We start from the raw sequence: 13,061 nt of genomic DNA, 5'->3' as shown, positions 1-13,061 counted from the left end.
TCTAAAATCATCACACTCCTGACTTCTTGCCAGCTTTCAAACAACACTCAATTCTAGCTCAGGATCTCTGTGTGGATGAGACATTTCTTAGGGATAGACATCTAGATGCAGAATCTCCTTCTGGATGAAATATTCCTTGAGGAGAGATATCTGGATGCAAAGCCCACATGGTTGCATAAATATCTATTTTCCTCTATTTTAAGTCATGAGAAGAAAGATAAAACTTCATATTTAAAAGCTGAACTGTTGTTTCTCAGCCCTTGACTATGAAATCCTCAATTCAACAACCACTTTGCTACAGGTTTATGTGGAGGCAGCTTCCAGGTGTGTGTCCAGTGCAGACATGGAGAGAGGCTCCTTCAGTTCCATCTTCTCCCTGAGCACGACACACAGCTGCCTCTGCCCAAGGCAAACACCCAACAGCAGCAACTTCTGCAGCCTCCTGTGACCACCCCCAAGTTTATTCTGTGATAAATCCATGCTCAGCTCCACAATCAGCATATGCTGCTTCTGGGAGCAGTGGGCAGTGGAGGCAGCTGCCTGCTTCCAGGAAATCACTGCTTGAGAGCAGGAGGAGGGAGAATGAACTTGACTACTGCATACAAGGTGCCTCCATGACCTCCAGTACCCAGGAAAGCATCAGCTGATCCTTGAAGGACACGCTCCTGAGGAGTGTGGAGGTCAGCAATCCTGGGAAGAGCAGGTTTCCTGTAAGAACTGAGGAAACAGAGGGGAATGCAAGCAGCACAGCAAGCCCTGTCAGCAGTGTGAGTGCAAGGGGCAGTGTGGCACAGTGCAAGACCTTTCCCATCCCTTACAACACCACCCATAAAATAAAAAATGTTGGCAGCTGGTATTCCAGATGCTGGAGATGCCAAGAGCTTTATTTAAAACAGAAATCAAGAGTTAACCACTTACTGGGCCATGACTGGGGCTGAGGGTGTTTATTGGATCAAATCCTGCAGGTGCCCAAGTGACCTTGGCCAACAGTTTGGGGACAGGCCTGGCACATCCCAGCTGCTTCACTGTGAGACCCAACATCCTCCTGCACAGTCTCAGTGCCAGGACACAGGGAATGGCTCCCACTGCCAGAGGGCAGGGATGGATGGGATATTGGGAATTGGGAATTGTTCCCTGGCAGGGTGGGCAGGCCCTGGCACAGGTGCCCAGAGCAGCTGGGGCTGCCCCTGGATCCCTGGCAGTGCCCAAGGCCAGGCTGGACATTGGGGCTGGGAGCACCTGGGACAGTGGGAGCTGTCCCTGCCATGGCAGGGGTGGACAAGATGCTATTTCAACTCCCTTCCAATTAAACCATTCCATAAATCTCTAATCCAAGACATGCTCTGTCTTCAGGGCTGAACATTTTCTGCAAAAACCCTCCAGATATTGACTGTGGGTTACCAGGAACAGCCAAGAGGGAAGGCAAAGTCACTGACCTTCACAAGGGACAGCTCTCACACGTAGACAAGGATGAGTTGCAGCTTTCAGCTAATTTCCCAACTGCTCAGACCAGACTCTCAGTGTTATTTCAGTGCATTGTGTTGCAAGACAAGTTGTGTGGGGCAATAAATGCTCAGAGGTTTTAATGCAGAAACATTTCAGTTGTTTCAGCACAATCTGAATCCTGCCCTTCACTCTCACCCCTGTGCTGCTCTGGCTGCAGCCAAGCCAGGCCATCATCTCCCTGCACAGGACACCTTCACAGCCACCACAACATCCATCTGCCATCCCACCCCTCTGCTCAGGGGAAGGAAAGGTTCACATCCACAAAAGCAGCACCAGCACTTCATCCAAAGTCACTCCTTCCCATTCCAGCAGCCACTCTGGGAAGCCAAGGGCTCCTGTTGTACACACAAAGGCAAACAAGCAATCCACAGAATCATGGAATGGGTTGGAAGGGACATTAAAGCCTGTCCAGTGCCACCCCTGCCATGGACAGGGTCACCTTCCACTGTCCCAGGCTGCTCCAAGTCCCAGCCTTGGGCACTGCCAGGGATCCAGGGGCAGCCACAGCTGCTCTGGGCACCTGTGCCAGGGCCTGCCCACCTCACAAGGAACAATTCCTTTTAATATCCAATCTAAATCCACTCTCTTCCAGCTTTAAACCATTTCCCTTGCCCTGTCACTCCAGGTCCTTGTCTGAACTCCCTCTCCAGCTCTTTTGGAGCCTCTTTAGCTGTTATTTTTTCATGAGAAAAACACCAAGTTTACACATTGCTTGGCCAGACAGCTCCACAACCCCCTCAGCTGCTCAGGCTCCTGGGAAGCAGCAGGATTGTGCCAGCAGATCCCAAAATCCCCCTGCAGCCCAGGCCCTGGTGCTTCACAGAGGACATTAAAGCCTCCATCCCTGAGAGCTCGTGTCCAGCAGTTCCTGTCACAGGGACAGGGCTGGGAATGGTTTATTTTTAGCCCTCAGCATCTTTCATTTCCGTAGGAGCTGCATGCAATGCTCCCTTCCACAGAACACCTCCTCCCCTGCCTCTCCACACTGCAAACCAGACTGCTGGGACAGAATGCAGGGCTCTGGCTGCTGAAGAGGACAAAACCCACCCGAGGAGGGGAGCAGAGGCAGCACACACAGGCTGGGTGCTTGGCCAGTGCAGGAAAACAGGAGGAGCAGAGCCATGTGCCATGGGTGCCAGCAGGATCTGTGCAGCGATCCACGCTCCCAGTGAGGTGTGAGACAACAAACAAACACCACAAGTGCAGCCAGCACCACAAGCAATCCAACAATCCAGGGCTTTTCCAGAGCTTTTTATCTTCTCCAGCCAAGAGCAGGGAGATGAATGCTGCTCTCCAGTTTTAAACTCCCACGTGGTGAAGAGCACCTATTTATACAAATTTTTACACAGATAAAAGGCCAATCTCGGCATAGAAGCCACTCTCTGCACCCATGAATGACTCCAGGCAGTGGCTCATGGCCTGTCTCTCCAGCAGGACCCTCAGCCCTGGGGGTCTCACCCTGGCAGGTTCAGCAGCTGGAAGGACTCCACCAAAGAGACCCAAAGCACACAAGGGAGGACATGGGAAGTGTCCCAAGAGAGAAGGAAGAGGCCAGCTGAGTGCAGAAGAACAGAGCCCAGTGCTCAGCTGGTTTCCCGAGCAGGACTTAATGCAGGGGACAAATAAAGCTGTGACCATCCTCCTCCTTTCTTCCCAAGATCCACCAAACTGATTGAAAACGTTATTGTTTTGGTTTATTTTTTTACCCAATTTTATTTCTTCAATCTTCTGCAGGAAGAAAAGCAGGTTTAAATCTTCAATTTTGTATCTATTTTTATGTTATCAGAGATTTTTAAAAATGGTGTAAGAGGGGACAGAAGCCAGGCCACTGAAGGGAATTCTCCCATAGGAACATATTCCAGGAGCTGGACTTGAATGATCCTTGTGGGTCCCTTCCAAGTCAGGATATTCCATGACTCTGTGATCTGAAGGAGCACAGAGCAGTGAAAAGCAGCACAATGCCCTTTTCCCAAGAGAGGGAGCAGGATCACATCACATCCAGGCTGACTTAAGCTAAGCTGTTCTGACTCCAACACTTGCACATGGGAGCAGAGTCTTTTTATAGAGACCTGGCATGGCACAAACACTTCTCAAGAGGTCCTGTGGAGGGATAAAGGTGCAGCAGCAGGATGTGTCCCCACAAACTGCCACCACAGGACTGCACTAATGCCACACAGGCACATCCCAAGTGCCTCTGCTGGGTTTACATCAGCAGTTCTATAAATAAACCAATTTGTAAATTATGACTACACTTAATGGTATAATGGTCTATTATATGGTAGAATGGCAATGATATATTTTGAACTTGGAAATTAAAGATACACCTGATGCTAGTAATGGAGTTTGTGTACCTGCCCCATGGGACAAAGGGCTCACTATTTATTTCCTTTACAAACAGAAAACTCTAATTCCCTCTACCCATGAGGGTGCCTCATTTCAGGGTAATGTCTGACTTAATATTGGTGTTTTAGCTACTTTACAAATTTGTCCTTCCTAAAACCACAGAAACTGTAAATCTTCAGGGAAATACCTTGGACCAAATTGCCAACATTAACCTCACTATTTTATAGCTGAAAGATTTAGGATTGTTCAGCCTGGAGAGGAGAAGGCTCCAGGGACACCTCAGAGCCCCTTGCAGGGCCTAAAGGGGCTCCAGGAGAGCTGCAGAGGGACTGGGGACAAGGGATGGAGGGACAGGACACAGGGAATGGCTCCCACTGCCAGAGGGCAGGGATGGATGGGATATTGGGAATCAGGAATTGTTCCCTGGCAGGGTGGGCAGGCCCTGGCACAGGTGCCCAGAGCAGCTGGGGCTGCCCCTGGATCCCTGGCAGTGCCCAAGGCCAGGCTGGACACTGGGGCTGGGAGCAGCCTGGGACAGTGGGAGGTGTCCCTGCCATGGCAGGGCTGGCACTGGATGGGCTCTAAGGTCCTTTCCCACTCAGTCCATTCCATGATTCTATGATTAAACATTTTGTTCCCCCCCAGCCTGACCCTGTGACACCCCAGGCCTGGCACCAGAGCAGCTCCTCCCCACGATCCCACAGCTTTCTCCAACGTGTCACTGCCTCCCTGCAGCATCCACAGGGATTCCTCAGTAAAGCTCTCAGCCTCCACTGCCTGCAGAACGTGACTCTCACAACCACTAAGCCTGTTCAGGCGTTGTGCACTTGGAAATCAATTGTATGGAAACAATCCCGTTCTCACAGCGTGTGCTTTGTGCTTAAATTAAGCTACAATATTCCAAAAATGGGGAATATCAGCTATGGGCAGCCAGAGGTTTCATTCCTGCACTACAAAGGCACCTTAGGGCTGCAGTTGTGCAGCAGAATTCAATCCAATCCAGTAATTACAGACCTTATCTGTGCTGAGATACAGAGCTGCAGCCTCTCAAGGCACTTACAAGGGACAATTCCAGGCTGGATGTCTGCAGCTGTAAGGAGGCCTGTTACAGAGCAAAAAAGCACAAATTTCCACACCTCTACAAGTCAACTTTCAAATTTAAAGCTACATTTCCAAGGAGCTTGCATGCATAGGTTTTTCCACTTTGAAGCAGAAATTTTTACTTCTTTCCTGGTAGTGAAAAGGAAGGGGACAGAGAGGGAGAGGCAGATGCCTCACCCAGTGCACTCTCAATGTTTACCCACAAAAAAATGCAGGTTCCTGGGAAAATAGTTCCCAGGCAGCACCCAGCTGGGACATCCCAGGGACTGCACAGGCAGAAAAATAGGAAAATTCCTGTCCATCAGCTCCTAAGCCAATCCCACTCCTAAAAGGATCAGAAACACCACTGGGTCTTTGCCTCCCCAAGTGTTGCAGCAAAACACTGTACTTATAATAAGCTTTAACAGATAAAAGCCTGATTGAGGAGTAAAGCACAGCTAATCCCATAAATTTGGCTGGCCAATCCTCAGGCTGTCCCAGTGTCAGGGAGCTTCTCCACCAATTCAGAGTGCCATGGAAGTACAGGATGGTCTGTGAAACAGCCTGAAGGGTTCACACACAGAAATCACCAGGGCTCCCCTGGCACTGACAGGACAAGCCATAGACAGGACATGGCTTTTCCTCATCCCCCATCAGCATCCAGAGCTGAAGGCAAACCCACAAAAAGTGTCACAAATAATCATAGAATGGCTCATGAAATGTGTCTGGGAGGCACCTGAGGAGGTCTCAGGTCCAGCCTCCTGCTCTGAGCATCTGCCTCCAGACAAGGCTGCTCAGGACCCTGCCCATCCACAGCTGGAACAGCCATGAACTCCCTGCACCTCTCCAGGTCCCTGTCCCAGTGCTCAGTCCTCACTCCCCAGCCAGCATGCTTCCATGTGTCCATGCAGGATCTCCCACGTGCTCTCCCAGCCCTGTGCTCACCCTGCCACGAGCAGAGCCAGGCTCTGTCCCCTCTCACACCCTCCACCATGGAGCTGTGGTGTCTCCTCTGCTCCAGCCTCATCGTGGCAGGCCCCAAACCAGACTGATGGCCCAGACAGGGCACCCCAGAGCGCTCCTCTGCTGAGCAGAGGGGACAGTCCCTTCCCTCAACACCTCTGCTAACACAGCCAAAGCCACCACTGACCTCTGGTCACTCCTGGTCACCTTTTAGTCCCCAGGGGCTCCTCTGCAAAGCTGCTTCAAGCAGCAATGCCTCTGCTGAGCACCATGGGGTTCCCATCACCCTGCAGCTCCAGCCTGCCATGGTCCCTCTGAACTCCAGACCTGTGTGACCTCTCTGCTCCACTTGGCATCACCCAGAGCCAGGCTGCGAGGGCACTCACCCGTTAGTAACCACATTACACAGCAAATACTGCAACTAATGACCTGTGATCTTATCACAGCTACCAAAAACCAATCAAATTATATGCACTCCTAATCAATGCCTGAGAGGATACAGCAACCAGAGCACCACCACCACCTGCCCAGCATGTTGTGGACAATTCCAAGTGGGAGCTGACAGCGTGTCCTGTGTGCCAAATGTAAATTATGCAGTATTAAGATTATTGTCACCTTTGTACCATCAAAAAATGACTTTTAGTTTGAGCATTCTCTTCCTCCTGCTTATAAAAGTTCCATCCCAGCAGAGATGCAAAGCCAGGGAGCCTCAAGCAGACTCTCCCCAGCAGAGATCACAGAGATCCAGCTGACAAGGAATGGAAAACTCTGCTGGGATAAAATAAAGCCATGGAGGAGTTCCACCTCACCACACACTATAAACCTGCAGTGCCTTCTGCTCCACAAACCCTGATGGGAAACACCACAGGGGCAACTTGGGAATAATAAACAGCAGATAAACAGCACCCATCATCAGTCACAGGAACGTGCATGCTTGGAAACAGAAAAGATGGAAGGTCTCAAGTCATCCAAGAACAAAGGATGGAGCTGCTGGAGAACACAGCCCTGACACCAGGCACCACCCAAGCGTTCCTGGATTCCTCCAAAAAGGGCTTCAAACCAAAGGTTGAAACTTAACACAGAATCACAGAATCATGGAATCTCCTGAGCTGGAAGGAACCCACAGGGATCATCCAGTCCAACTTCTGGCTCTGCCCAGACACCCCAAACCCCACCCTGTCCATCCCTGGCAGTGCTGCCCAAAGGCTCCTGGAGCTCTGGCAGCTTCGGGGCTGTGCCCATTCCCTGGGGAGCCTGGGCAGTGCCAGCACCCTCTGGGGGAAGAACCTTTTCCTAAAATCCAACCTAAAATTCCCCTGACACACCTTCATCGACTTCTCATGAGCTGTGGGCACAGCTGCCACCCCCACCTGCTGCACAGCATCTCCACACCTCAAAGACAAGAATCTGCTTCTTTAATCTTGTGGTCTCCACTCCTGCATAGTCCTGGAGAGGAGGGGCATGTCTGTGTCCCACTGCCATGACACATCCCAGTTATCCAAGTCCATGCTCCAGCCAAATCCACCCAAACTCACCCCATCTTCCGAACTGGGACCGGTGTATTTTTCAAGCGCTTCCAAGAAGAGCCACCACTCCTGACAGTTGCAGAAGACCTGAAAAAAAAAGTTGGTGGAACCACCCCTGTGCATTTCACAGGAAAAAAAAAACTTCAAAAATCATGAAGATTTCCAGAGCTAGGGAATTAGTTGCCATGGATATTTGCTGCTGTGACAAATACTCTAATTCTGTGCTGGGGTGAGTGACAGGCACAAAGCACCGAGTCAGCTGGGAACAGCAACACAGCACACACAGCCCCACGTCCCTGGGAGCATCCCTGAGGAAACCAACCATGGACCTCAACAGCACCAGCACCAGGAGGCCACGTGGCTCCCCAAATGAGCTTTGCTCCCATCCAGGCTTCCCAGCCCTGCTGTCATATCCATGGCTGTGCCCATGGCTGTGCCATGTTCACTGTTTTTGAGAGCCCACCCAGCCACAGTGTTTGGATGTCTGTGCCAAACAACCAGCCTGAAGTGAGAAGATCTTACTCACAACAGCAATACACAACCAGCAGGCCCCAAGGACAACATTTTGCTGCTCTGTTTCTTCTAAAGTTCCTAGAAGAAACCTGCTCTAGCTACTAACAACAGATTAAGAAACACTGCTTTGTGTTAAAGAAGGAAAAGAGAAAGGCACTGACTCCCACTTCACCATATTTACCCCCACATGCATTGCAGAAGCTGCTTTAAACAGCCACGCGTGCCCAGCCAGTGCTCTCATCCAGAAAGATTTGGAGGATTAAAACTATTTTTAGGGACTGAAGCACCTCCCCCTGAGTCACTGCAGGGACATACATCTATCCGGTCGTGATTCAAAGCAGAAATAGCCTTGAAGAGTTAGATAAAAATAAAAAAAAGCAAGGAAAGTGGATACTAACACAGCTTGGTGTGAAAGGAAGGGCAGGGAAAACAGAGGTGACAAGGGGCTTGGCCACAGTCAACAGTGCTGACACAGCAGCAGCTCCATCAGTGTCACAATGTGACAGGGAGCAGAGGAGCAGCATCACCTGGGGACAGCACAGCCAGGTTCAAAACAGCCCTGCCAGGAGCCCTGGCTTGCAGAGGGGGAAGCGAATCCCAAGTGCCTGGAAGGGGACCAAAGAGAAGATTTGCTCCCATTTGTTCTGCTTTCATGGCAGAGCTCCACTGACACGCTGTCCCACGCTTCCATCTGCACGTTTCATTGCAGCGTTGATCCGTTCACAGCCCAAGGCTCAGCACCAGCCCTGCACACGCTCACACTCAGGGCTGGCAGTCAGCACCACTGCCCCAGCACCAGCTCTGCTCTCCTCCAGCCCAGCCCCAGCCAGCAGACAAGGCAATGTTGTGTCATTAATTATTAAACAAGCTTTCGGAGCGAAACCAAACAAAGGCTGATGCAAAGTGTAGAAAGATCCCTGCCACGGTGCTGTAGGAACTGCTACAACAATTGAACAGTATAATGAGGACCTGAAGGGATATTTAACACCTCCAGCTAGCTCAGGTTTGGAAGCACTATCTTATTTAGGGATAAATCTCCAGGATGCTGCCTGCCCTCCTGATAGCAGCCTGGGACAACTCACATTTCAAGGTGACAACCTGAGCTGTTGGCCATCAGCTGAACAGACCTGCAGGAAGCAGAGGGCTCTGATATCACTGATAACGCTTCAGGCACCTAAAATTACCAGGCTGAGTTACCCAGCTACAACATTTGATACACAAACACAAAATACAGAGAAGCTCAGTAGTCTGACCTGTTGCAGCATAACTCAACCTACAGATAGTGAACATCATGGTCATTCAGAGGTGAGCTCAGAGCACACAGCACTGATTGGAAACTCCTTTTCAGGGGAAAATGAGGCAGGATACAAGGGATACTGCATGGAAAAGCACAGCAGGTTCCTCACAATACTGCTGACAAGAAGGATCAGCTCCTTCCCCAGTGACTCACTGTGGGTACAGAGGATGACAGGCCATACAAGCACCAACTTAAACCTGTAATTGGAGCAAGCCAAGTCAGAGCTGAATACATATTTTCCTGGAAAAAGACAGGCAGGGGAGCTGCAGGAAGAGGCAGGTGATGCCAGTCACCTCTGCAGGCAAAGGACAGCCGTCCTGCTCATGACAGCAGTCAGACCAAGGCCTGGCAAGGGTTTCCCAGGGCTGAGCACAGCCATGGATGTCCTGGAGCAGGAGCCAGTCCACACCAACCTCTGCTCCTAAAGGTCAGCACAGCCCCTGCTGTCCAGCAGAGCTGAGGGAGGCTCCAGCACCCTGGGGGAGAGATGCAGGGCTGGACAGTGACCCCTGCCCTTGCCTGGGACAGCAAAGCAGAGCTACACCAGTGTGTGCTCCAGCACTGGAAGCTGGACCAGGGCACACCAGAAAGGGGTAACAGGCACCTCACTCAGGCAAGGAGCCAGGCAGCTGAGCCCATAAACACCCTCCACACCTGCCAACAGCTCCAGGAGTGAAAACTGCCATGGGAGACAAGCTACCTGAGGGATCCCCCCGTGCCCAACGTGGAGACAGCAGCACAGGCTGCTGTACTTCCACACAAACCCAGAGTGCTCTGCCCCCTCCTAGCTTAGCTCTGCACAAGACAAACCAGTTATTTCTTCTACAATTACATCAAATTAAGTATTTGGCCAGTATAGAATCATGGAATGGTTTGGGTGGGAAGGGATCTTAAAGGTTCCACTCCCCTGCCGTGGGCAGGGATGCCATCCACAAGACCAGGCTGCTCCAAGCCCTGTCCAGCTTGGCCTGGAACACCTGCAGGGATGGGATGAGGGACAACATCCATCCCATCTAGCCAAATGAAGATTATATGGATAGAAATAAAGGAGAAAGATGGTTCATGGCTCTTATCACAGTTTGCAACCAGCAAACAGAACCAGGCAACAGCTGTAAATCCCCTCAGCCAGCACTAATTACCAAGCCATGATGGAAACATCCCTAAGGATAAGATCCCTGTCTCAGCCCTCCTGCAGAGTGAGCAGCAGTTGCTGTTTGGACTGAAGTGAGCCCAACCTCCCCCACAGCACTAACTGGGAGCAGAGCAACCCAGCCTGGAACCAGCAGCCCACAGAGCATCATTCCCCACACCCCATGGCACCCCTCAAGTGTCATGTGGCCATGCAGTGTCCCAGAGAGCTGTGGCAGCACCGTGTCCCCAGGGACAAAGCACAGCAAGGAGCTGCCTCCAGAATGGGCAAAGAACAAGGAACAGCAAAGCACCATATGGATCCAGAGAGTGCCATGGGAAAACAAGCTGACTGGGAACACCAATTATTCATCACTGTTTAAAAACAAGTAGCTCAAAGTCACCAGGAGCTGCAGAGCTGCCCTGGAAACCTGCACGCTCCAGCACCCAAAGAGACACAAACACTCCAGGACTTGTCTGCACAGGGACAGGGTGTCACAGGAATGATTCCAGGAGAGCATGCTGCCTCATTCTATCAGGTACAAGCTAAATGTAAGGAAAAGTTTTCCCCTCCAAGGGTGGTCCAGCACTGGAAGAGGGGCCTGGAGAGGCCCTGCAAGCTCACACCTTGGAGATTTCAGAGGCTGGAGCACAAATGTGATGAGAGGCGGCTGAGGGAGATGGAGGGGCTCAACAGGACCTTGTGGCTCTGCACAGCTCCTGCCAGGACGGGACAGCCGGGGGGGGTCGGGCTGTGCTCCAGGGAACAGGGACAGGAGCAGAGGGAACGGCCTCAGGCTGGGCCAGGGCAGGGGCAGGGTGGATTTTGGCAACATTTCTTTATGGAAAGGGTGGTCAGGGTGGCACAACTGCCCCGGGCAGTGCTGGAGTCCCCATCCCTGGAGCGACGTGGATGTGGGACTCGGGGACACGGGTCAGTGGTGGCCGTGGCAGTGCTGGGGGAACACTTGGATCAGAGGCTCCCAGAGGTCTCTCCTGGGCTCCCTCAACCCCCCACATCTCTACCATCAGCAGTGGTTTTCAAGCTCCTTCCTGAACTCCCCTCCTCAGCTTTCAGTGAAGTCTCAGCACAAGAAACAGGAGAAATACCTCTGGGTTGTGCTCAAGCCCTCATGATGCCAACCAAGAGTTAAGTGCTGGATAAACAGAGCTGGTGAAGAATGCTGCTCTGTGAAACACAGCTTTTCCAGGGAAATGAGCTGCAGGATGACCCAGACAAGACAGCTAAAGTGCCCCAGGCACCCATCACTGCTCAAACAGGGGAGTTAATGCTGCTTGATGGAGAAGCCTTTCCCTTCCCAACAAGAACATGGTTTTCCCTTCTCCAATTGTCATTGCTTTCATCATTACACCCCGTGCCCACACAAAGCACTGCTGAAGGCTCTCCAGACACCCAACCCACAGGAACCCAGCTCCAGCCCATCCCACAGAGGAGCCAACACATCCCAGAGCTCTCAGAAAGGTCGAGGAGCTGCTGGGAGAACACAACACTTGCAGCATCCAAGTGTGGTCACATGAGCCAACGCCAGTCTTCGATGAATTAATACTCACCTGCAGATCCTCTCTAATCTCCTTGAAAACACTTATCTGTTCAAGGTGATTAGATTCTCCCATACAGAGCCGCTAATTATAGATAATGATAAATCTGAGTGGCAGCCTGCAAGAGGAGTTCAGAGAGAGTTTGGATCATTAGCAAGTCAAGCAGACTAGTCCTGCATCCCCAAACTGCCTTCCCACGCCAGCATCACTGAATCAGCCAAAACACTTGGTCAAAAACAACCTAGGAGGACCAATCAAGGGCAAGTAAAATGGTCCAACCATATTGCTGTGGATTTAGGAACTTCCTAAACCCACACACCTCCCTCCAGAGAGGGTACTGCACAGGAACTCCTCAAGAACTCCTCAGCAGTTGTTATTTTTCACAGGTTCAGAGGAGGGAATACAAAGCAAAGGCACATGAAGTTTCCCTGGCAGCAAGACTTGATGTCTTCATCGATGTAGCAAAGCTACAGGAGGCTTTAAATGCTCCATTTGGGAAAAATGTTGTAATTAGAAGCTTTAATTCAGCAAACTGTCCCTGTGAAACCAACTGGGCAGCAAACAGGCGTAGCACTTGGCTGCTGGAGCAAACCCCTCAGTGAGAACAGCTCCAGAGGATGGCACAGCAGCCACCCACACACCAGCACCTCCAGGGACACCAAGGGGACACCCGGGATTTCAGCAGCTCTATTCTGCAAACCAAAATCCTCCAGGCAACGTGACAGGCTGGGGTTTAAAGCTAAAGAGCAAGAGGCAGGAAATCCAAATGCAACAAAAAGCTTCAACCTGGAACAAAATCAATCCACTCAAGGAGGCAGCTTGGGCACCACGGGGCAGCCTTCCCAGTTTAGATGATTTTAGCAGACAAGCAAAATGAAGTTTCTACAAAGCTACTCCTGAGCAACCACAGCCACATCGGGTGGGCTGTGCAGCTACAAAGGTGACAACACAAAAAGAGCACAGCAATTCACCTGCAAGGGCAGGAAAGGAGACTTCTGGTGTGGACCTGCTGAGCTGGGCTGAGCACAAAGAGCCAGCAGAAAGCAGGACCCGTGACTCTCAGAATGCCAGAGACCTCTATAGAATATATACAGATAGACAAATATAGATATATGCTCTTTCTCAGCGAACAGGCAGCAGCCTGA

General features: G+C 51.2%; 1 protein-coding gene across 4 annotated transcripts in view; it reads right to left on the bottom strand.

Moving 5' to 3' along the window:
• The window catches only part of OSBP2 (oxysterol binding protein 2), a 102,121-nt gene that overhangs the window by 86,894 nt on the left and 2,166 nt on the right, over positions 1–13,061 (bottom strand). For 2 of the 4 annotated variants that reach the window (XM_036393209.2, XM_036393210.2), the window contains exon 2: positions 7,428–7,505. The exons of the other annotated variants lie outside the window; for them this stretch is intronic. In XM_036393209.2, the coding sequence (XP_036249102.1) occupies positions 7,428–7,505 (78 nt within the window). The remainder of the gene's footprint in view (positions 1–7,427; positions 7,506–13,061) is intronic. 4 annotated transcript variants of the gene reach the window in all.

This window comes from Molothrus ater, chromosome 18 (assembly GCF_012460135.2).
Source record: "Molothrus ater isolate BHLD 08-10-18 breed brown headed cowbird chromosome 18, BPBGC_Mater_1.1, whole genome shotgun sequence".
NCBI lineage: Eukaryota > Metazoa > Chordata > Aves > Passeriformes > Icteridae > Molothrus > Molothrus ater.
Note: the sequence above shows the minus strand (reverse complement) of the source record. Positions and strands in the feature narration are given on the sequence as shown.